The sequence below is a fragment of the Aethina tumida genome, chromosome 2, assembly GCF_024364675.1.
Source record: "Aethina tumida isolate Nest 87 chromosome 2, icAetTumi1.1, whole genome shotgun sequence".
NCBI classification, from domain to species: Eukaryota; Metazoa; Arthropoda; class Insecta; order Coleoptera; family Nitidulidae; genus Aethina; species Aethina tumida.
Genome location: NC_065436.1, coordinates 27,487,788 through 27,511,796, shown reverse-complemented (window position 1 = coordinate 27,511,796; position 24,009 = coordinate 27,487,788). Strand labels below are relative to the sequence as shown.

The window sequence follows — 24,009 nt, the reverse complement described above, 5'->3', positions numbered from 1 at the left end:
TTGCACACGTGTTGACATTTAGAACTGTTAGATAATTGTTTCATTTTTTATTTTTTCCTATATAAATAAACAATATTTTGGTAATTTTTATAAAAAATAAAGAATTTTTAAATTTGTTATTTTCTACATTATTGATGTAAGTACTATAATTTTCAAAATATATTTTACTTGAAAACATATAAATATAATTTATATCGTAAAATTGTTTTTCTCCTCTACTTTTTAGTAATATCCAACGCACAAATATTTTGCAAATGATTTCTTTCATATTTTTATAAATAAAATGTATAAATTTTTTCATAAAAAAGTGTTTGATATTGAATATAATTTATATTGGAAAAATTGCTTTTTCCTTTTATTTTTTACAAATACCTAACATACTATGAAATAAGTAAATAAATACATATAAACAATTTAACTAGTTATTTTTTAATAAAATTACAGTGACAATAATAAAAGAATTCAGAATGGTATAGATAAAAAAGAAAAATTTACTATTTTTTGTATATTATTTGACAATTTAAACCAATTTTAATAATAAAAAAAATTACAATTTAAAATGGTAAAGATAAAAATTTTTTACTATTATTTAACTTACTATTAAATAAGTAAATAAATAAATATAAATAATTCAAATATTTTTTTCTTCAATTTTTATAAATAATATATATTTTCAATATGTTTCTAATTTTTTGCATAAAAGCTTTTCTATATTTCAATATAATTCATCATCGTAGAATTGTTTTCTTTTTTTCAATTTTTTATTATTATTTAACATATTATTAAATAAGTAAATAAATATAAATAACTGAAACATTTTTTTTCAATTTTTATAAATATGTATTTTCAATATATTTCTAATTTTTTTACATAAAAGCTTTTCTGTATTTTAATAGAATTTTTTCAATTGTAAAATTGTTCTTTTTCTCTATTTTTTATCATTATTTAATATACTGTTAAATAAGTAAATAAATAAATGTAAATAATTGAAATATTTTTTTATATTTTTTTCATGTTTTACTATTTTCAATATATTTCTAATTTTTTGCATAAAGGTTTTTATTATTATTTTAAATTCTTTTAATTAAGTAAATAAATAAAATTAATTAAATTAATACCATTTAATTTCAGAGATAATAATATAAAACTATTTATATTTTATGAACATAAAGAAGAATTTTTTGCTCATTTTATTAATTTTTTTAATAAAGAACTTTTCTATATTTAATATAATTTAATACTGTAAAATTGTTTTCCTCTCTATTATTTATTTATTAATAATTAACATACTATTAAACAAGTAATTTAATTACGGTTACAATAATAAACCATATTTATAATTGAGGATGGTAAAAATAAGAAAAAATTACTTATTTTTTACCTATTTAATCATTGAAAGAAATAATTTTCTTAATTTTTTTATAAATAATATGTGTTTTCATAACATTACAAAATTTTTATATAAAAACTTTTCTATATTTTAATGTAATTAATTCATCATGTTTTTTTCTCTCCATTTTGTTGAAATAAGTATACACACATGTATGTTAAATAAATATAACATAAATATTAAATAAATAAATTAATTGATTTTAGTTAAAATTTTAACCAATACAGTTTAATTATATTGATAATAATAAAACATTTTCAATTTTGGGATAGTAAAAATAAAATAGGAAAATTTACTATTTTTTACATTTTAACTTTTTATTGTACCATGTGTTTTCATTCATAAAACTGTATTATCCCTCAAATGTATATTTTTTTCTCAATAGTTGCATATGGACGTCCAATCAACAGTTATCTGTTTGTTGGTGCCCTTGACTGTTCCATAAAAGATTCCAAGTGAATGGTGTCGTTTGGAACAAGTGTCAATTATATGGACTTTATTGAGCAAAGTTTAATTATAACCTCTTCGTGTACTAAGTATTTAGATTTAAGTTTAAAAAATTATTTACTAGTAGATATTTACAATTGTTAAATAAATAAACAATATTTTGGTAATTGTAATAAAAAGTAAAGAAATATTCAAATTTTGTTTCAATTTATAACTTGATGTTTTAAATTTAAATTAACACCGAGTTGCAGTCTACAACAGTACACTTTATGTTGCAGACGGTAAAATAAACATTACCAAGTACGTCAATATTTATAAACACTATGTAAATATTCCTTTTTTATTTTATACTATGGAATTAATAATCAGAATTACGGTATTGGTGTCTAGTTTCATCATACATTTAATATTTACACGTATTTACATAAGTATTTTTATTTACTATATTTAACACGTCTTCCGTTTAATAAAATACTCACATTTTTAAATATTTACTTATACTTATATTCATTGTAGAAATTTATCATAAAAATATAGAAAATTAAAAAAATAGTCTTATTTTTATTTACAAAAATAAAAAAATATATAATTTATATTCTTATTAATTATTTAATTTTTTGTTTTTATCTGCTTATTTTTAATTTCAAAAATATATTTCATATCTAATATATCTTAATACAATCTTAAATTATTGCATTCATAAATATCTCGTTTCATGTTTGACTTTTATTACAAATTTATTTAATAAATCTACTTATATAACAGAGGTTAAAAATTGTCATATAAGTTGTAAATAGATATTCTTATATAAATTTTAACCTATACAATTTAATTACAGTAGTATAGATAAAAAAATATTTATATAGGATAGTAAAAATAAAAAGAATATCAAACAAAAAGTAAATTATTATCACATTTTAAATAACAGTAATAATAACTTTTTAATTATTTATTAAGTATATTTCTTTGTAGTTTATTTAATCAATTTATTGCCAAATTTCAAAACTATTGATATTTACTGATACAAAAATATTGTTTAATTTTACTAAAACAAAAACGTGGAAGTTCATATCGATATTGAAAGTACGACAGACACCATTCAGAATATTAAACATATTCATACGCCTCCGATATCTTGCGGTAAAGTGCATTGCACCGATTCCATCGGGTTTAAATAATTCCGTATTGATCACTCGTTTGTCACATGCACAAGTCCAGACTGGATGCATCCGAGGTGAAAGTGGTTCTATTCGGCGCCGACCCATACTGATTAATATGTATACCATTCAGCCCACCGGCTTGTATTTAAAATCCACCATAACCAACTGTTGAGCCGGGTGGTTTATCTGCATTTGTTACAATTGTCTGGCTTTGTGATTCACACTATGCGATGTCGTGGACTTCGGGCGATTTTGTCGTGGATTGAAGAATTTTAATGTTATGCATTTTCTAATATTCTAATATTCAAAACTGATGATTAAGTAATTTAAAATTCCATTTGTGGGCTCGTCATAAATTTCCCGTTGATCGCGGGACTGTGTTTGAATACTGGACTGTCTGGGTGGCACGGTGCTAAATAGTCGGTACTTAGCGGTAACAGAACTCGATGATTTATTCAGCATTATATAAACCGGCAACCGCAATCTATTACCTTGTGGTTATTTAGTGAAAAATCCGAAGATAAGTAGGTGGAATTTACTTGTGAAATAGGAAAATTTCGTCCACGGTAACCGGTTGCAGGGAAAAAATGTCCTGTTTCCAACAAGTGAGGTGTTCCGTTTATGCGAAGGTTGGAGATATATTGGTTTTGATAATATCTTAATGAGGAAATAAAATCGTAGATTAAGAGAGCAGGAAATGCCCCCTTCTAAATGTTTCTAACAAAGACCACGTTCCTTTCATCAACAACCGAACTGATAATGGCAATTCAAAAGCAATAAAGTCCCATTTCATTGAGTTATTGAATCACTAGCATTAAAACCAATATAAATCCCCGCAACCATTAGAAAAATTCCACCTAGTCCATATCGGTCGAATTAGTTGGCGTTACATATAATAATACCCACACATCAGGGATATGTTCTACGAATAGAACATAGAAAGGGTTCATGGAAGACATTTTCGTTATAAATATACACCAACGTCTGGTTGTGATGGTCTAAAAGCGGCTACGCCCAACTCTTTGTTTTAATCTGATTAAATCACCTCCTGTCATTCCACACGGCCACAGCTTGCAAACATGGATTTGCATTTATGATTTTTCGCATTTTAAAAATAATTCTTTAGTTTCAGGTTGTGGAAGCGTTAAAAAAAAAATTGGACGGCGCTGCTGATCTACCCGACATCCAAACAGGATTGCAATTGCCATATGCGGGTGAGAACTAGCTTTTAGATAAAATCTGGATTCCATTTGAAGGCATTCCGCGATCTCCAACGGTGTCTATCGACGCGCTCTATAATAAATAAACGCCGTTGAAGCGGGTCAACACCACAAATAAAATCTTTCATAACGAAATGTCGTGGTTCTGCAATTATTGTCGCCGACCGATTCCCAATCCTTTTTTTTTCTTCGTTGCTATAAATAAAACTGTATCGAGTTAAGGAATTGGATATTCTTAAATATGGCTTCTCTATCTTTCATGGTCTGATTGATGGTGGCAGGATATGAGGTTCTGAATGCGCATCTGCGTTTCTAACAGTTATTTTCTTGGCAGAAATTTTGCCATTGGTGGTTAAAGGATGGGAATTAACTATGTATTGATTTTGCTTACTTTATAAGGTAATAAGATGTTGTTTAGCAAAGTTTATATATATATATAAAATAAAGCGTAAAAATTCTTATGCAGCTACGACCTCAGATAAATTTCCTTAATATGTTCGTTATTATTATAATACAAAATTAATTTACAGTTAATATAAAATAATTTCCTTGAGATTTAATTAATTTGTTTATTATTGTCTGTGTAATATTTAATGACATCTATAAACACACTGACTGTAAAAATTAAAAGTTGTTGTTTCTACGATGAAGAGTTGCATACTCTTGAGTTTAATGGGTAAAATTACAATTACAATTAATTTTTTAAATTATTATATAAAATTAATAACTTAAAGTGATTAAATAATTGTAAATTATTTGACGTCAAATTTACAAATCAATTTTCATTTCTTAATTTTTTTATGTTACAATGATTTAAATTCTCCCCAAATACATTTCTTAAATATTATTTTTTTCCACTGATTTTTTGTGTAAATTCCTAAAAAGTTTATTATTAGATTTTCAGAGAAGTCAACCTTCTATTTTGTAAGTTAGAAAAATTAAGAAGTAAAGGTGAGAAAGAATTTTTTTTTAAATATTTGACTGTAAATCCACAAATCAATTTACATTTACTAAATTTCTTATACTAAAATCCTAAAAATTTAATCTAATAAAACTTTTTTATTAGATTTTCACTGATGTTAATTAATATTCTAAAATTTTATTTTTCGCCTCGAAACATAAAAAACACAATAATAATAATAATTACATTATGAAATGTTAAAATCCAATTTATATTTAAATAGTCTATAGATTTACATAGTAATTATATATAATAACTAAGAGCAACCTATAAAAATTGCTTGTTAAATGATCTAGGACTTTAATAGTCATTTTAAATGCAATTACTTTTTTTTGCAAACTATAAGATGACCTCTTTAGTAAATGCCCGTTTAGGACGTACTAAAAATGTATACAATTAAAAATTAATCACTCGTTAATAGTTACTTTAATCGTCGTTACAAAATTAATTATTATTCCATCAACACGTGACAATAAAAAGTGCGTTAGTGACATCCATTGATAAAAGCAATTGACGGACACGTGAATAAACCGCATCGTAAACCAGTAGATGTATGCAAATAGTACAAGGTGATAATATTTGTGTTGGTCAGTAATTAATGCGGCTGTGCTGCACCGCCATATGTTCTTTACAAAATAAATAACATAACCTAGTCTAAGAAATTTCTTTTCAGGCGCGATCAGTTTATGAAAACATTGTTTGACCTTCGGGACCGTAAACTTGCAGCTAATTACTGATAGAAAACCAGGCCAATCCTCTATGATGTGAATCAATAAACAACTTTGTTTTATTAGGTTGTTATTGTTAGGAATTGCACTTTTGGGCCTTGGACATTGTTTAGACAAAATCTGAATGCACTATGTTAAAAACGAAGCCTTCGATTTAATAAAAATACTCAAATATTTGTAGTATAGCCAAAATTTTTTGACAGTTGTTTATGGGTACCAAACAACAATTTATGTATGAAGTTGCAAACTCGAAGTGTCCCATTTCTTGATTTCCGTTTTTTTTTGAAATTGTTTGGACAAAATTTAAACGTATTCTCTGAACAATGAAGTCTTCAGTATAAAAAAATGCAAATATTTTGCAGATATATCACGAACAAAATTTTCTAGAGAGTCGTTTATCAAACATTCAAAAATCATGTCTGAAATTGTAAAATAAATTTTACTGAACTGTTTAATTTGTTGATAGCAGATTAAGTGGACAGAATCTTTTGAAAAATGAAGTCTTAAAAAGATGTATAAAAATTTTTTTGTTTACTTGTGCTTTTTGAAAAGGTGTACTTAAACTTTTAAAGTTTTTGTAAAAATAAAGTTAATTTTCAAAACTGATTAATTTGTGGTTAAATATTCTCATTTGGAAAGCAATTCCTTCTCTACAATTTCAAAGCTTTAGCTTGTCAGATATTTATTTTTACATAAAAGTTTATAACTTCAAAGTTTCTCTTTTCTAGTACGTCTTATTTATATCAACAATAAACAATAAAAATATTATCAAAATTTCGATTACTTTGTAAGTTAAATTTCAATTTAATCATTTTATTTACATTTGTTCTATGTTTCTAGAAAATGTTTGTAACTAAAAGTGTTTTTTAGGGCTTCAATTGTTTTAATTGGTTAACAATGTTCCGAGTCTTTACCAAAATATTGACTAAAAAAGATTGATGTTAATTAGCTCTTGTCAAAAATAATGTATATTAACTATAATCATAATTTACGTATAATGAATGTTTCTAGAAAGTTTCTAATTGTTTTTTGAAGACTTCAATTGTCTCAATTGCTTCAGTTTACGCTTCGTATCTGTATCGAACTTTGATCATAAAAAAATTGAGGTTAATAGTTAATGTCAGATATAATACATATTAGTTAAAATCTTTAAATTAATAGGTAGTCGAAACTGAAAATATTTTTCAACTAAAAGCAAAAATAAAAAAAATTAAATCAGAAATTTAAAATGGAACTGTTTATATTTTGTTTCTTTATTCTTGTGTACATAAACTTTAAAGTTCTTATAAAAATTGAAGTTAAATTTTTGTCTAACTGTTTAATTTTAGTAGGCATAATTTTGAAAATTTGATAGAATCTAAAATTACACTGTTGACAATTAAAAAATACTCCAAAATTTCTAAACATTTGTTGTTTATCCAAAACCTCCTTGGAAGTCATTGAAAAAATCGGTAGCTGTTCCATATATCATGAAATTTGGAAAGTGGTACCTAAACTACAAGTTTTTGAACAAATCGACTCAAATTTTGCTGACCTGTTTAATTTGTTGTTAGCATATATAAGTGGGCAGACAGAATGAAATTCTAAAATGAAACTGTCTGGCTGGAAAATATTTTAAATGTATATCCTTCAATTACAGACATTGGAATTTAATATGCGGTTATATAAATGCACTTAATTAATATGTCCACATATATTACCATATTCATAGGCATTTCACATGCCGTCGCACCGCAATTACACCCGTCTAAGCCCGTTTTCTATAAATAGAACCCGCAAAAGAAAAATGTAACTGTACAATGTGATATATGCCTTTTTGTTCCACATCCGTCGCAAATTATCCGCCCGTTTTTATTAATCTTGTTAGTTAGTCTGTGGCACTTGATAAAACAATTGGCCGTGCACAAATTGCCGGTTCGGAAGGCACTGAAGCACCTTAATTGCCATCAATTGACGGTGCCACGTCGGAGCGTCGTTAATGGCAATTCCGAAATATTCGTGTAATTTATATTTAGGTCCAAATAAAACTCAAGGCCGCGATCAAAATAAAATCGAGACGAAATGCGCATAACGTCCTGACTGCCAAAATTGACACCAAATGTTTGGTATACCTTCGTCCGACATACGCAAAAATAATGCGTTGTAAACATTAATGACATTTATAGGCACCGCTTTATGGGAAAACTAACGTGTTGACACGACCTGATTGAAGTTTGGGCAAATATTAAACATATAAACCGCATAATCGGCTGCGATGTGTGCCTTCCACGGGTGAGCTTTTAACTTAATGGCATCCGCAGTTATTCAAACGAAGAGTTTTATAACGTGCGAAAGTGCAAGAACAAACAGCAAGTCCGGAATTTGTTCAGACATTCACTTGTATCGGTGAACTGCCGGCTAGGTGTTATTTTTGGAACGAGCGAAGGGTCAAAAACAAAACATTAGACTGTATGGAAATGTTGAGGTTTTTTGAATTTTACTGCCAGGTAGGTCCAACATAAATATTGTGGTTGTCGGATGCTGATATAATAGCAAGTTTTACTTTTAAAAGATTAGGTTTTAGAGTTAGAGTAAACACAATAATGTTTTGAAATGTTCGAAGTGTGTTTAGATGTCTTCAGGTAATGGATGATAATTGAAAAACTAATCTAATAGAGATGATTTCCTTTGAATCAGAAGGTTTAATACAATTGATTTTAAGGTAAATAAACATTATATGAAATATAGTTATTCCATAGATTCGTCTAGAATATTTGATGTATACTTCTAATTAATGGTTGATTAGTGGTGGGAAACCATCATGTTAAGATTGTTGAAGTTAATTTAAAAAAATAATACAATGCTGGTAATTTTATCTGAATCTGAAAGTTTAATAAAATTGATTTTAAGGTAAATAAACATTATTTAAAATATAATAATATCCAATCTAATAATATAATGTCTGGAATATTTGACATACTTCTACTTAGTGGTTAATTAATTAATGTTGGCAAAATCATGTTAAATTGTTGAAGTTAATTGAAAAACTAATACAGTAAGATTATTCACAATAAATAAACATTATAATACAGTAAGATTATTCACAAATTCGTCTAGAATATTTGATGTATTTTTCTACTAATGGTTGATTAATGATGGTAAATAATTATGTTAAGGTTGAAGTTAATTGAAAAACTAATACAATACAGATCTTTTCCACCGAATCTTTAGTTTTAATACAATTGATTTTAAAGTACATAAACATTATTTAATATACAGTAAGTTCATTCGCAGATTCGTCTAGAATATTTGATGTATACTTCTACTTAATGGTTGATTAGTGATGGCAAACAATCATGTTAAGATTGTTGAAATTAATTGAAAAACTAACACATTGCAGATTCCTTTGAATCTGAAGTTTTAATACAATTGATTTTAAGGTAAATAAACATTATTTAAAATACAGTAAGTTCATTCACAGATTCGTTTACAATATTTTATATATACTTCTACTTAATGGTTGATTAGTGATGACAAACAAACATGTTAAGATTGTTGAAGACAATTAAAAAACTAATACAATGCTGATGATTTCCTCTGAATCTGTAGGTTTAATACAATTATTTTTACGGCAAATAAACATTATTTAAAATACAGTAAAATCTTCCACAGATTCGTCTAGAATATTTGATCTATACTTCTACTAATGGTTGATTAATGATGGTAAACAATCATGTTAAGATGTTAACATTTAGTGTATCCCATAAAGTTACTAGTTTACAAACAAGATTTCATCAATTTAAGTTAATTCTAAGTCTTTAGTTTAAATTGTCGGAACGTTTGTTTACTTTCTATACTTTTTAATTAAAATAATGTATGAATATCTGATCTGTCTATTAGATAATCCAAAAGGAAAAATGCGATACTAAAGTGTTTCAAATGTCAGATGTTGTAAATTTCCTGGCAAACCTTAATTACATCTACCCGTTTGATCTTGGCTACGAGTATTATAATTATTTTATTGACAGTCTTGTGTAAATATGGTTATTCATGTTTCTAGCCGGTACCAGATTTCCCGTACGTAACTCCAGAAAAATCAACAAGTCTGGCCGTTCTAGAATGTTGGTCCCCTTCAATTACGAGTCCATTAATTAATTCCTTAGTCCGAGTGAGACATCATTCATGTCCTCACACGTAATTAATGTCGCATCGACGTCTTTTGTTGGAAGTGATGATGTCGCTTGTGTTATCCGTGGCCACGCACGATGCCGATGCATGCCGGGTCTAATGCCGTCTATTTATAATGCGCTTCACCGCTGGCAACGCACACACAATCACTCCGAATAAAATGCGGACCCCGTATAAAAATATAAATACGGCTTGAGATTTTTTCAATAAACCCGACGCTTTCGGGCGCGCATCAGTGGACGTGTGCGTGAAGTCTTTTAAGTGTGACACATTAATTTGGACAAATTACAAACCGTTTTATTTATTTATCTTTTTTTTTTGGAGATAGTGTGTGATTTGTGATATATTTTATTGGATTTGGTGAACGGTGTTAGTTTATGGATTTGTGTAGTATGTGCTAAGAAGGGAAAACCCTGTAAGTAAGCTTCAAATAAGAAAATATTATTACAGTCCTTTCATTGTAGATATATTTTTTTAAATAAGTAAATGTTTTAAAAGCTTTAATGTGAATCAAAAACTTTAAATTCACTGTTTTTACAAAACATGTTTTAACTTCAAAGCTTTAGCCCAATTAGTTTATTTTTACATAAAAGTTCAAAGCTGTTATATTTGATTTATATCTTTTTGTTGATGAAACTACTAAAATATTTTCAAGACTTCGACCACTTTTAAATTCAATTTTAAATTTAATTTTTTTATTTACGTTTGTTCATTGTTTGCAATTGAAGTGTTTTTGAAGACTTCAATTGACTTTATTGATTTGCAATGATTTGAGTCTTTATCAAACTATTGAATATAAAATGATTGAGGTTAATTAGTTATGGTAAAAATAATGTATAGTAACAAAAATCTTAATTTGTTTATAGAAATTTTATAATTGAGAAGTGCGTTTTAATGCTCTCTATTGTTTTAGTTTATGTTTTTATCAATTTTCAATTTATTGATCATAAAAAATTGAGGTTAATAGTTAATGTCAGATATTATAATTATAATATGTATTTCCTAATACAATATCTTCTTAGAGAATTTGTACTAATTATTAATAGGATTTAAGAGCCATAAATCGTTTTAATTACTTAGAATTTCATAACTTCAAAGCTTTAGTTTTTCCAAGAATTTTCTATTGATTGATTTATTATTTTTTAATAAAATATTTTTTGTTGGGATAAATGAAACAAAATTATTGTCTAAAAAAATATTTTAATTATTTTATTATATTTTTCTCAAAATACCAAACAAACCATAAAAAAAATCTATAAATTATGGGAATTATTACATTATTATATTTACTTTACTTTAAATGTTTAATTTTTAGAAAATTAGAAATTAGAATATTCTAATTGATCGATTTATTATTTTTTTAATGAAACTAATAAAAATATGTCTATGTTTAAACACCCAGTGTATAATACAATATTTTATTATTAATTTATTAAAAGTTAACAGTTCATTTAGTTAAATTTTCAAAATAATAATATTAATAATAAATAATGGTTTTTCAAAATAACACTATTTAAATTTTTATAAATCCTTAAAATAATGTGTTAAATGTAACATTTATTTTGATTTTAACACTTTGGTTTTTCTAAAAATTTTCTCATTAAGTAATTTGTTATTTTTTAAATAACCAATAACTACTTATTTTTTAAATAAATTGATTAAAAGTAGGATAACTTACTTATTTAAACACATTTCACTATTAATTTTTCAATAGTTTACTGATTTTTTATTTAATTTTCACTAAAAATATTCTTTGACTTTAAGCTTCAGTTTTAAGTATTTTCCAATTTTTTGTAACTTGGAAATTGCTTAAAAGTCTAATAACTTGTATATTTAAACATTTAGTGTTAAAATAATATTAAAAATTTTTTAAAAAAGGTTACAACAAAATATAAAATAAAAAAATTACTTTGATATCAAAGTTTCGTTTTTTTTTAAGAATTTTCCAATTTATTGATTACTTTTTAATATAAATTAATTGAAGAATAGAGTACCTTTTCATTTATTAAATTTTCAAAAAAAAATTGGATATTTTAAAAATAACTTGTATAAAAAGTTAAGTGAAATATTTACTTTGACTTCAAAGCTTTAGTTTTTCTGAGCATTTTATAATTTATTGATTAATTAAAATAAAATAAAAAATAGGTTTGATTAAAAGTAGAGTGACATATATTTAAACACATAAATTCTATTATAAAATATTTCACTATTATTTTTTTAATATTTAACTGTTCATTTTGTTTAAATATTAAAAATATATTAATGTAACACTTAAATTTATAAAAAAATAAACTGTAAATAAAGCTTCAGTTTTTCTAAGATTTTTCGGATTAATGTTCCTTATATTTTAATAAACATGTATTATAAAATTTTTTATGATTTATTCTTAAAAATCTATTCATGTGTCTTAAATTGAAAACTGTCTTTTAAAAATCATAATTTTAAATTTTTAGAAAAGCTTAAAACATGTTTAAATAAAGAAACACTTGACTTTATTTTTTTTTTCAAAAGAATTTTCTGAATATTTGAAATAATAAAACTTTTCACCATTAATTTTTAAATTTGTCTGTTCATTTTACTAATTTTTTTTTCAAAATACTGTAAAATATTCTATTTAAAAATAGTACTTAAAACTTTGTGTAAAACATTACAAACAAGTTTTAAATAAAGAATTAACGTTGACTGATGTTAAACATTTTTTTAAAATATTTAAATATGTCATTTATTTTAGTATAATTTTTTAAAATTTTCCTGTAAAATTTGTTCAGATATATTTTTACACCATTTCCACGTGCTTAGAATTTATCGTTGTAACCCCATTTTTAATTTTCCACACAACAATTTGGACTATAGCCAGCAATTTGTTATCAAAATTCCTGATTTTTCCGGATAACCCATAGATATATTTATTTGTCTGTTCCTCCACACGTACCAGCAAATTCAACAACACTAATTGCCCAAAATGTTGCCACAACTTATCACTATTTGTTGATCATTAAGCAACAAGGAACAACTAGCAATGTGAAGTGCATGCTTCAAACGTCAAAAAATTGGAAAAAATATCGAAAACACACTTCTTATCTTCTCAAATCTCTCCAATGAATGAAACATGGCGTTATAATCTAAACAACATGCTGTTTATGTTTAGATTTTCTGCTTGTCACTATCCGCATCGATTAAGGCCGCACGCCGCACTCCGCCAATGATAAATGGATAATGGCAACTTATAAAAATCAAATTCCCATAAATCTATTTCAGCACACATCAATGGAAAACACAAGTACTTATGTAAATGTCCACTTGTGACGTTTCTCAGAAACCCAACACGAGTACATTAATAACCATGCATCAAACTGGAAAAGAAACGTACGAACGGATCAGATTGGCTCGGGGCTGCGCCTATTAATTTTCAGGAAATCGCATTAAACATGTCCGGCGATCGTAATTAATAAAGTACCATTAAAAATAGTAAAAATAAGAAATGCCATAATATGCGGCACCATTGTACGATTTTATTGCCGCGTTGTCGTCTTATTGTTATCGTTGCGTGGATAAAATCCTAAGACAATTGCAGATCTCATCTGCACTCGAGGTTACTTATTGTTTTAATGGCAGAGACAAATCACTCGCAGTAGTGCATATTGAATTTTGATTGGTTCTGTAAAAACACCTACCCGATATACCGCTAACAAAGGTCGGGTCAAAAAGTGATTTGTTCGACGTAAGTCAAACGGGCCCCAAACACTCCCGATTTAAATTATGATAATGCCGTAGTGGCGCAAAATTTTGTGCGGATTTCTCCAGACTCGGGACCGTAAATCAGCCGGCTTTTTAGTTTATTGCGGTACGTAAATATCAAACAAACAATCGATTATGTTTTGATTACGGTAATCTATTTTTGATTTGATTGTCCTAGGCTAACGCATTACGATTATCATTTTCATCCAATGAAAATATTTACACTTCTAAATCACATGGTTTGGGGAAAAATGTTATTTCATCAGGAACGGCGCAAAAATTATTGCTTGGCAGTCACGTAGACAGGTTTTATTTGAGTCTTGATATTATTTTAAATAGATCGTTCGTGACTAAAAATATTAGCCCGTGATATAAAAATGTTTTTTTAAAATTGGCAAAACTTGAATCACATGGGTGTGATTTATTGAATTTGTAAATTAAATTGAGTTATTATTCCTGAATTTTTTTTCAAAAAAAATTATTTAAAATTGGGCACTGTAACAGTATACGTGTACTTCGTGCATTTCCAACGTTTTATTTGATTTAAAATTAACTCAGACATATTAAAACGTTTCAATTTACTTTCCAGTTTATATTTACCATTCAATAATTTTAAGTAGGATTTTTGAACGGGCGAGTTATTGACCCCCCTAAGCGTCTCAAGTTGGTTTCCATTTTTGTACTTGACTTGCCATGGAAGAAGTGCGTCTTATCAAATGTAAATGTACATTTATTTGACCAAAGTTTCCATCACATGTTATGCAATCATATGTTTGTATAAATTTTATAAAAAAACTTGTTAATTTTGACTGACTGAAGAGTTTTTGATAAGATTAAAAAACAAGACGTAATAAACTATTATATTTTATCTTATAGTTTAAATAGGAGTGCAAAACGCTTAATGTCTTTCCAACCAATGACTTCCAAGGTTACTGCAATTGTACCCGCAAAATATCTTCCATCATGTCACTGTTAATATAATGCCATATTATCGAATTATGGAGGCCCAGAACCAAATATGTAGAGCTCGACAATAGTATATTTCAAAATTACAGTATTGTCTTCCAATTGACGAAACTCGTTGAAAGAAACGTATTGTAGTATAATTTTGGCAATTTTCCAAATATCATATTCTATTTGAGGCCCAGTGTCTTTTTCCTTTGAAAGTTCAATGTTTTTAGAAATTGTCTCATCAATAAGGTCTATCAATGTGATGTTATTTTTTTTTTGTTTAACCTCAATTTATCCAAGCGTTTTGTATGACATCTTGACCACGTGGTTGCCATATTTGGTGAAAAAATACTGGTGTGATAAATTTGAATTTACGGATGCCTCTAAAATTTGATTTATTAATAGAGTTGCCAAATATTTTTTCCTAACGTTACAAAAACATGTTTGTATGCATTTTAAAAAAGCTTGTTAACTTTGATTAATGAGAGGTCTTGTTATGATAAAAAAATACAAGCCATTTAAATTATTATATTTTATTTTAATACGTTTTGAATAGGGCTGCAAAATACATAATGGATTTTCAGCCAATTCCTCAGGCCTGCCATTCTGCTTTTTCATCATCTGTCACTACCTGTGTCATTGATATTGTCGAACTATTCTGATTCGGAATCAAAGCTGTAGAACTAAATGATATATTCGTTTGTAGGAATTTTTGAAGATTTAAATTCAATTTCAACCTTAGTTTCTTCATTTATAGAAAATAAGGAAATATCATCCTTTTCCTCCCTCTCAGAATGTTGATCAAAAACAGATTTTTTAAAACAATTACTAAAAATTTAACATCGATATTTCATACTCTGGTTATGTCATCAAGAGTCCATTAATGTGACTTTTTCGAGTCTTTTAAGGGATTTTTTCAAAATTCTGCAGCGATTATATCATCAAGTTATAGTAGTGCAGTATATAGATTTTGGAGCTTCAAATTCGATTTGTACCTAAGTTTTTTCATTCGAACCTTCATTTATAGAAATTGATGGAATTCCATCCTTTCCTACCTAGAATACTGATCAAAACCAGATTTTTTACTTAAAATTTAACGTCGATACTTATACGATTTTATACTCTGGTCAATTGAAAAAGAATCTCAGGTATTAACAAATATTTTGCCCAAATTATCAAGACATTGGAGTTATCAAATAAAAAACATGTAATTCTCACTGACGTTATTGCGTATAACTTTTTTCGACTTATAAAATATTCTTCAAAGAAATATATTCCTCAAACATTTTTATTCTGCCGATAAAGAATTGTGTTAATATTTTTGGATACCTGTCGATCCTCTTTGTTATATTTTCGAGCTTTTCCGTTTGAGAGGCCCCTTAAAGATTCGCATCGTTACACGTGTTCAGATTACATTTTCCCATACCTCACAAAGGTCAATGTCTCACAAAAGTGGATCGCCAAAATACATTTTATAAATAGACCAAACTACCTGTGGCACCCTTAAACATTTCAAAATGTACCCAAAAAAAGTTGTATTATTAATAAAACATTAATTTGTTTCAGGTTTACTTAAATAAGGTGAGTTACATAAACCAGACCAATAAACTGGTGAGTAGTGAGCTTGCACAAATAAGTCGTCTGTTTCGTAAAGGAAAATTTTTAGCACGCAAATCAAAATTAATGAATCGATTAATAAGAACATAAATTTTCTAATAATAGTCTGTTGATTACTGGCAGAAGCTAACCTTTGATTTTGTTTTATCTGCACACAACTCGCATTCGAAGGCAATTAAAACTATTGGGGATTGACCCCTTTTTTGGCTAATACGTCAGATTTTTGCAACGTTATTTTAACGCTCTGACGATAATTTCACACTAAAACAAACAACCTTACGTGATTTGTTTGGTGTTCCCGCACAGCTTAAGTGATATTGTGTTTATTTATCAAGAAGTTTGCACACTCCGTGCCTTCAAATTTAGACAAAACATGTTTAGATAAAGGGTTATCTAATTAACAGATTTTGTGCTAATACAGAATTTAACTAACTGAAGATAACTGATGCATATTTTTTATTTTTTGTGATGTGATTTACTTAACTTTTTAATTGATAATTTTTAAATTAATTTTAAGGCTTAATTAATTGGTGATGCTTTTTGCCATATTTTTATCTAGTTAATGTGTTCTAGTTTAAATTATAATTTGGGTCAATTTGCACATTATTAATTTAATTTATGATGGAAGGAAAATATAAAAATTTGTTATCATTTAAATATATCAAACTTTGACTGACTATCATGTTTATGTTTAATTTCCAGAACATTAATACAAGTTTTTCGAAAATTTTTCTATAATTGATGAATTATGTAATAAAAATGGACATAAATAAACAATATTATATTACAGAAAACGTGTTGCTTCCCACGGAATCTTGTCGTTGTAACTTAATACGACAATTTTTTAAGTGACACTAAATTAAATATCTTACAAATCTATCACTTTTGCAATCCTCATAAAACGTTGAAAATTCTCATTAAATGCATTAATTAACACAGCAATGGTCGTTGCAACTTCACAATTGACAAGTACATAAACTGGCCATTTTACGCATCCATAAACAAAAACAACTGTTTGAATTGTTATTTCATAAGTTAATTGGTTTTCGTCCAACCTCGCATTAAAAATAATATCTAACCCAGTTTCTGCAATTTTCACAATTTGTTTTTAAAATAAGCGGGGCCTGAATTATTTTGAACTTGGCCTTGATGCTGGAGTTCGAGAGTTTAAGGTCGACATTATCGATCTTCGTGTTCAGCAGGATTCTTTTGTACGTTTTCAACCGATTCAAGGATTTGCAAATTGCGGAGCCATGAGGAAGTCGGGTCGAAATGAAAGTAGCCGGTTCTCGTTTCTTGATTAAACGGTCACTATACCCACGTAATTAGTGACAGCAGTTTCCAGTAGCGCCTGATACGTTTTATAAACAATTTGCGGAAATATTACCGTGGAATTTACATATGTTTAGCATGCATTAATGCTCGATAACAATTTGCTGCATATGTTCGTAAAACATCCTAGAGCTGATCATAACTTAAAGTCTTAAGATGGCAAGATTGTTATTAATTATTTACGTTTGTCGTTGATAAAAATCTCTTGGCTGGATGGAAATATAAAATATGCGCAGATATACATCATAAAATACGTCACGAATGCTCCACAACAGTCACAGACATATTAAATAAAGCGACAATAAATTTTCGTCAGCTCAATTGGTCCTAAATTGGCTGTTTATTAAAATATAAATTACCCTATAAAATTCGTTGACGTTGAAATAATCAATTAAAGACGTTTCCGATGTTTGGCTTTTTGATGGGATAATTGCGGTCCACGTGGTCCCCAATTAAGATGAAATTTTACTTTAATTTCCGTATTTTCTCAAGGTTGATTTAGTACAGCCGCCAATTATCACCAATTTACACCAGTTTACAGTTAGGTTAAATTTTTAAATTATGATTTTTTTAGTTTAAGGGTAGTTTTGGTTCCTGATGGCGACAAAAGTTTCTCTATTCCTCTTTCGTTTGCTATTGACTGAAAGAAACATATGAAAGTATGTCACTGATTCTAAGTTCAATAAGATATGAAGCTTATAAGTGGCAGATATGTGACCTAAAAGTCTTATGGATGTTACTAAGGCTTCAGGGTAGATTTATTAAGTTTAATGTTTTGTGTGATTTTGGGACAATCGAGCCAGTCAAAGTTATTATAAAATAGAGTGGTTTCAAAGAGATTAAATTATTTCACGCCAAGCTAACGTGAAGAATATACTTCTCGTTGATCCCAAAAAAGAATGAGAAATTTGATAAAAAAAATTAAGTGATGTTGAATTGACTGCGTAGAGATGATGGGGTATTACTGTTGGTTTCTTAAGAGAGAAAATGACTAAGAGTACAAACCACACTCAACATCTACAAAAGAACAGGTAACCTCGTTATTCTTGCATTTTGTTTCTTGATTGAAATCTTAATAATAAATTATATAAAACGTTTAGAGGAAAAATATATAAATATTTGTTGAGTGGTGTTATCATTAACGGTACTAATTTTGGAAAAAATACTAGAATAATAGAAAATTACATGGTTTTTGGGGTAAATCAAAACACAGAATAGAAACCTGGGATAATAGATAGTAAAGTGCCCGTAATTGAGTGACTAATTTCCAACCATTAGGCAGTACTACTTCTATATACCATATTTGATAAAATTACACGGTTTGGACCACCATCGGTTAGAGGCACGATTCCCCTCTCCAGCTCACAAGACGGTCGAGTACCATTCGGTGCCTGGTAAAAAGAGCCAATTACTTAAACCCCATTCCAAATCAAATTCCGAGCAAATTATAACGTGCTTCATGTGTGGCACCTGTGTCGTGGCCTGCTCGTGTCGAGGGAACGAATCCGGTGAACTGGCCACGTACCAGCATCTAGGATTTTTTCCGGGGTGACGAGATCTTTGAACTTTACAATCTCCTGACTTAATACTCATCAAGCACGTACCCGAGGTTAAAAAAAAGTACCCACTCAATGACTGCACAAGGTGATAGTCCGAAGGCATTTCAAAAATCGCACTATTCACTGCTGATTTATACTTCCATACGCTGTCCTGGTACCGTAATTTATGGCCGGTTAAGTGATGTTTAAGGGAAAATTTAAAATGCCAAAACGCACTCTATTGTGCAGCCAAACTCGAACATCTACAATGCGAGTTTCGAGTTAAGGTTAACCGAACGCAGGAAGAGTCGACTTGGCTTTTACTTGATCGAAGGGCAATAAATCCGGCTTATCTCGCGTTTAAACAGTATTGATTTAGCACAATTGCACTATCCTGTTTTCTCCGTCGTTCATTATGCAAAATTGACTTTATGTTCTTGATTGGTTTCACTTTTAATTTAGTGCAACCTACTTCATTTCGCCGACAATGCCGATATTGAACAAATCAATCCAGAGCGGTACTACATCAAATTTAATTAAAACACCTTGCCGACTTTATCTGACGCAACAAATCAAATAGTTTAACTTAGAAAGTTGGTCGTTGGGTTATCGGATGAAAAATTCAGCCCGTTTCACACAAACACGATGACATCAATCAAAACATTGCGTCCGATTAAAATTTTAATCGCTTTGGCACCCGCAATCTCGGTGGATTATGCTAATGATGAGCCGAGTCGTACGAATTATTTTTATAAATATAAGTGTTGGGTCGTGAACCTTCTTGAACGCGTAAACAAAACAAACTTTGTCAGTGTGTCTCGTGTGCACGTGAAAACTGCATGATAAATAATACGCTTCACATAAATAAACCAATTAAAACGGAACAATGCGATAATGCACTGCGGATCAAATGTAAACGGATGGATGAAGAAGCGACGATAAATGAATGGGAACGATAATGAAAAAATGTGGATGAGCCAATCCTGCCCCTCGGCGTGACGAGATTGATAAATGGCGTTGCACAATGCAAAAATTGAGATGCATAAAATAATTCTACGAAAATAAACCGTATGTGTGTCATTGGTGAAGCTAATGCAAATGAACGGTGGGTGGTGTTCTTGTTTTCGTCGTTTTGTTAACGCAATTAAAGGATCCGATTCGGGTTTTGTTGTATCGGTTATCTCTGCGGCGAGGTCTTCCGTAGTTACCCTAGGTTATGGATGTAGTGGAAAAAACTCGATTGATTATGTTTTTTACTACAGAGGTTGATGTGTAAAATTATGCACGCACACGTTCGGTACGTGGTGATATGAGTATTATAAATAGTTCGGATTTTGTTAATCGTGGTATTGAATGTTTAGCGTGATAAATTCATGATTGTGGAGATCTTGGAGTTTGAATCAAGGTTGAAGAAGCAATATTCGAAGTTTATTGCATGTAATTTTGGCAGCGGGCTCAAACAGAAGTATTAATAGGTTTGAAATGGATTCTTCTACAATTTTAGGTTTAGGAAAGATCAAGTTGAAAAAACCTATCGCTGAAAGAAGAAATTTTTTAGCTTAAACTATTATTGTTTTTTATAAATAAGTATTTATTTATTATCGTAAAGATTACTTTTTAAAAGATTTTCATTGTGAATTTAAAATGGTCATTTTTCATAAATGAGAACAGTTATTTAATAATTATTATTTTATTATTTATATTTATGCATTATTAGAAAAAGCTCAAGTTTTATTTATATTTACTATATTATTGGTATTATATTATGTATTATTTATGTATATTTCTGTCAGAATGAAAATTCAAAGTTTTTTCCAAAATATTAAGTAAATATTATCTTCATGAATTCATAATATTGACATCTTTTAAAAGTAATTAAAATGAAAACAATTATTTAATAATATGATATATTATGAACGTTTATTATGTTTAAAATTTTATTATTTATGATATTTATTTATTCATCATAATAACGAATATAAAAAACTAAGTAATTTTATTTATACATATATTTCATATTATAAAAAACCAAAGTTTTATTTACATTTACTATTTTATTGATATTATATAATCTTATTTTTTCCAAAATATTTAATAAAGTATTTAAAAGAAAATTATTTTCATTATTTATTATCACCAAACTTACCTTTTGAAAGTTTTTTTGAGAATTTTGAATATTGACATCTTTTAATTTTTGATAATAATTTAATTATATTTTTATATTTATTTGTTCATTACAATACTGAATATAACAAAAACTAAGTAATCTTATTTAAACATATATTTTTTTCATTATTAATTTAGAGTATTGATATCTTTTAAAATTAATTAAAATGAAAATATTATAATTATTTAATAATATTTTATATTATGTAAGTTTGACCGCTTTATTCTTTTATTCATTTTAATAATTAGTATAGAAAAAGTTAAATAATTATTTATACATATATTTAATTTTAGAAAAAGCTCCTATTTTTTACATTCAATATATTATCTTATCTGGAAGAAACTTTTTCTAAAGCATTCTGTAAATTATTATTGTTTTTAAAAGGAAAAAGTTTTCCTTATTTATTATTATTTTTGAAAGTTTTTCTTTCTGAATTTAGAATAATGAAATATTTTAAAAGTTATTAAAATTGAAATAATTATTTAATTATATTTCATATTATGCAACCTCGTTTATTCTCTTTAAATTTTAATTTATATATTATATAATATATATATAATTATATATATATAATTAATATAAGAAGATTAAATAATCTTATTTATACAGATATTCGATGAGAAAAAAAGCTCATATTTTTTACATTTACTATTTTATTGTCATTATTTATATATTTTTCAGTCTGGATGAAAATTATAGGTTTTTCCCAAGATATTCTGTAACTTTGTGTGTTTAATTGAAGTGTAGTTTACAAGAAGATTATTTTTATATAAGAAATTATCACAAGCCTAGTATAAATACCTGTAAATCCCATTTTCTGAAAAATGTTTTTGAATGTATTTTTTACTGTTGTGTAATTTAAGTAAATTACAGTAAGTATTAACGATTGTTATGACAAAAATATCATAAAATTCCAATAACAAATATTTATTAAGTGTGCAAAAGCCGATAAGAAAATAAATAACAATTTCCCTGGAGTCAGTGTTGCTCCTAATTGCCCCGCTCACAAATGAAACTACCGCTTGACATAATAATAATATCCACAATTGACCTAATGCAATTTTGATGTACTTGAAGACATTCGTTTTGTACCTGGAGCCATCATTAGTTCCGATCTTGTTTTGTAAGTGGTCGGTCGCAGTGGGCCCACTGATTTGTTTACTTAACAACATCCAATCGGTGAACGGTGCATAATACTTAAAATCCGTTATCAAAATCGGCTTTCGTTGCGTTCAATTATTTTCGCCGTGGTATATTGATTGTTGGGGACAAACGGATGCCCTCAGTGCAGTTTCAGACTCGACTGAGTTGACATCCTTTAAAAGAGATCTCGTTTCATGGACGACAGTTGACGTGATAAACGTGTTTCAGTGTTGATTTTAGTGCCAGATTAAAATGTATCTCAACAGGTATTTATCTATTCGATTTTAATGATGGTTTTTGGATGGTTTTTAAAATTTACTTGCTTTGTTTCTAAGTTGGAAAGAAGTTAAATATTAAAAATTAAATATATGAAAGTAGCTCATTTGAGTCAGTTTATACATAATCATAGTTTCTGGTTGAGTGCTGAAATAAATGGACGTTTCCCTCTGAATTTTATTTTTGACTAGTTTCATCTTGGTGACATCATTAGGAGTTTACATCAGAGGAATTTTTATACTACATTACTTTAATTTAACCAAGCAGAGATGTGCATTTATTTCACCACTCAACCATACTTCAATATTATTATATTATATTATGATTTTCTTAAATAATAATACAAAACATCAACATTTATGGTTAGTTTGGTAGTTATCAAAGGTTTTTGAACATTCATTTTTAATAATTTAGGTTTATATTAAACATTTTATTTTTGTAAATAAATTTGATTATTTTGACCATTTGTAAAAACAAAATTTGTATCAAGTATGATGAAATATTGTAAATTATATAAATTAATCCGCTTAATTTTAGAAAAATAGATAAGAAGTATTAATAAATATTTTTGATTTTAATTAAGCTAATCAAGTTATTTCTTGTTTTTGATTATTTAAAAGTGAATGAACTGAGCCATGGCGCCAATATTATTTTAATCCGTTTTTAATATGTTTTAATTAGGGACTTGTTGCAATAAATTCTAAGTTATAACTAAAATGTAATTAACTGAACTTCGAATTGGCATCTTGACTAAATAACAATAAATTTTACCAGTCATTAATAATTCATTTAAATGTTGGAAAAGTTCCAACCATCTCACCTGCAAGTACAGTTTATTTGTCACAAGACACGTACCACCAAAGCTCCAACGGCTAATTTACAAAAAACGTTAAAAACAACAAAATAATTCGGACTTGCTTCGAACTGCGTAGTACAAGATAAATTTAAATCGTTTACGTGCACTAAAAATTCCAATTATAAAAATGATACAAACGACCAGATTCATTCAGCGGTTCTAGAAAGTCTTTTCGGATCATGTGCCTATGTATTTTTATAGCCGTTTAAAAATAGGCGTAATTTTTTGCCAACCGGCTATTTTCGCACGCCATAAAGTTAGTAAATGGAAGAGCAATTTGGGTTAGAAAACACTGTTGTTTTTGGATCTTATATTTAC

The 24,009-nt window shown here is 27.8% G+C and overlaps 1 protein-coding gene across 6 annotated transcripts in view; it reads left to right on the top strand.

Moving 5' to 3' along the window:
• LOC109595352 (glycogen-binding subunit 76A-like) overlaps positions 1-24,009 on the top strand; it is a 51,651-nt gene that overhangs the window by 17,482 nt on the left and 10,160 nt on the right. Inside the window, exons 2-3 of one of the 6 annotated variants that reach the window (XM_049963586.1) lie at positions 4,124-4,211; positions 16,329-16,343. Coding sequence is in view for 1 of the 6 variants with exons in the window: in XM_049963585.1 (XP_049819542.1) it covers positions 22,812-22,825 (14 nt within the window). In the remaining 5 variants the exon portion in view is untranslated. Of the gene's footprint in view, positions 1-4,123; positions 4,212-10,296; positions 10,489-16,322; positions 16,344-22,715; positions 22,826-24,009 lie in introns of those variants that run through there. The other 5 variants (XM_049963590.1, XM_049963588.1, XM_049963589.1 and 2 more) reach the window with 5 other exon arrangements.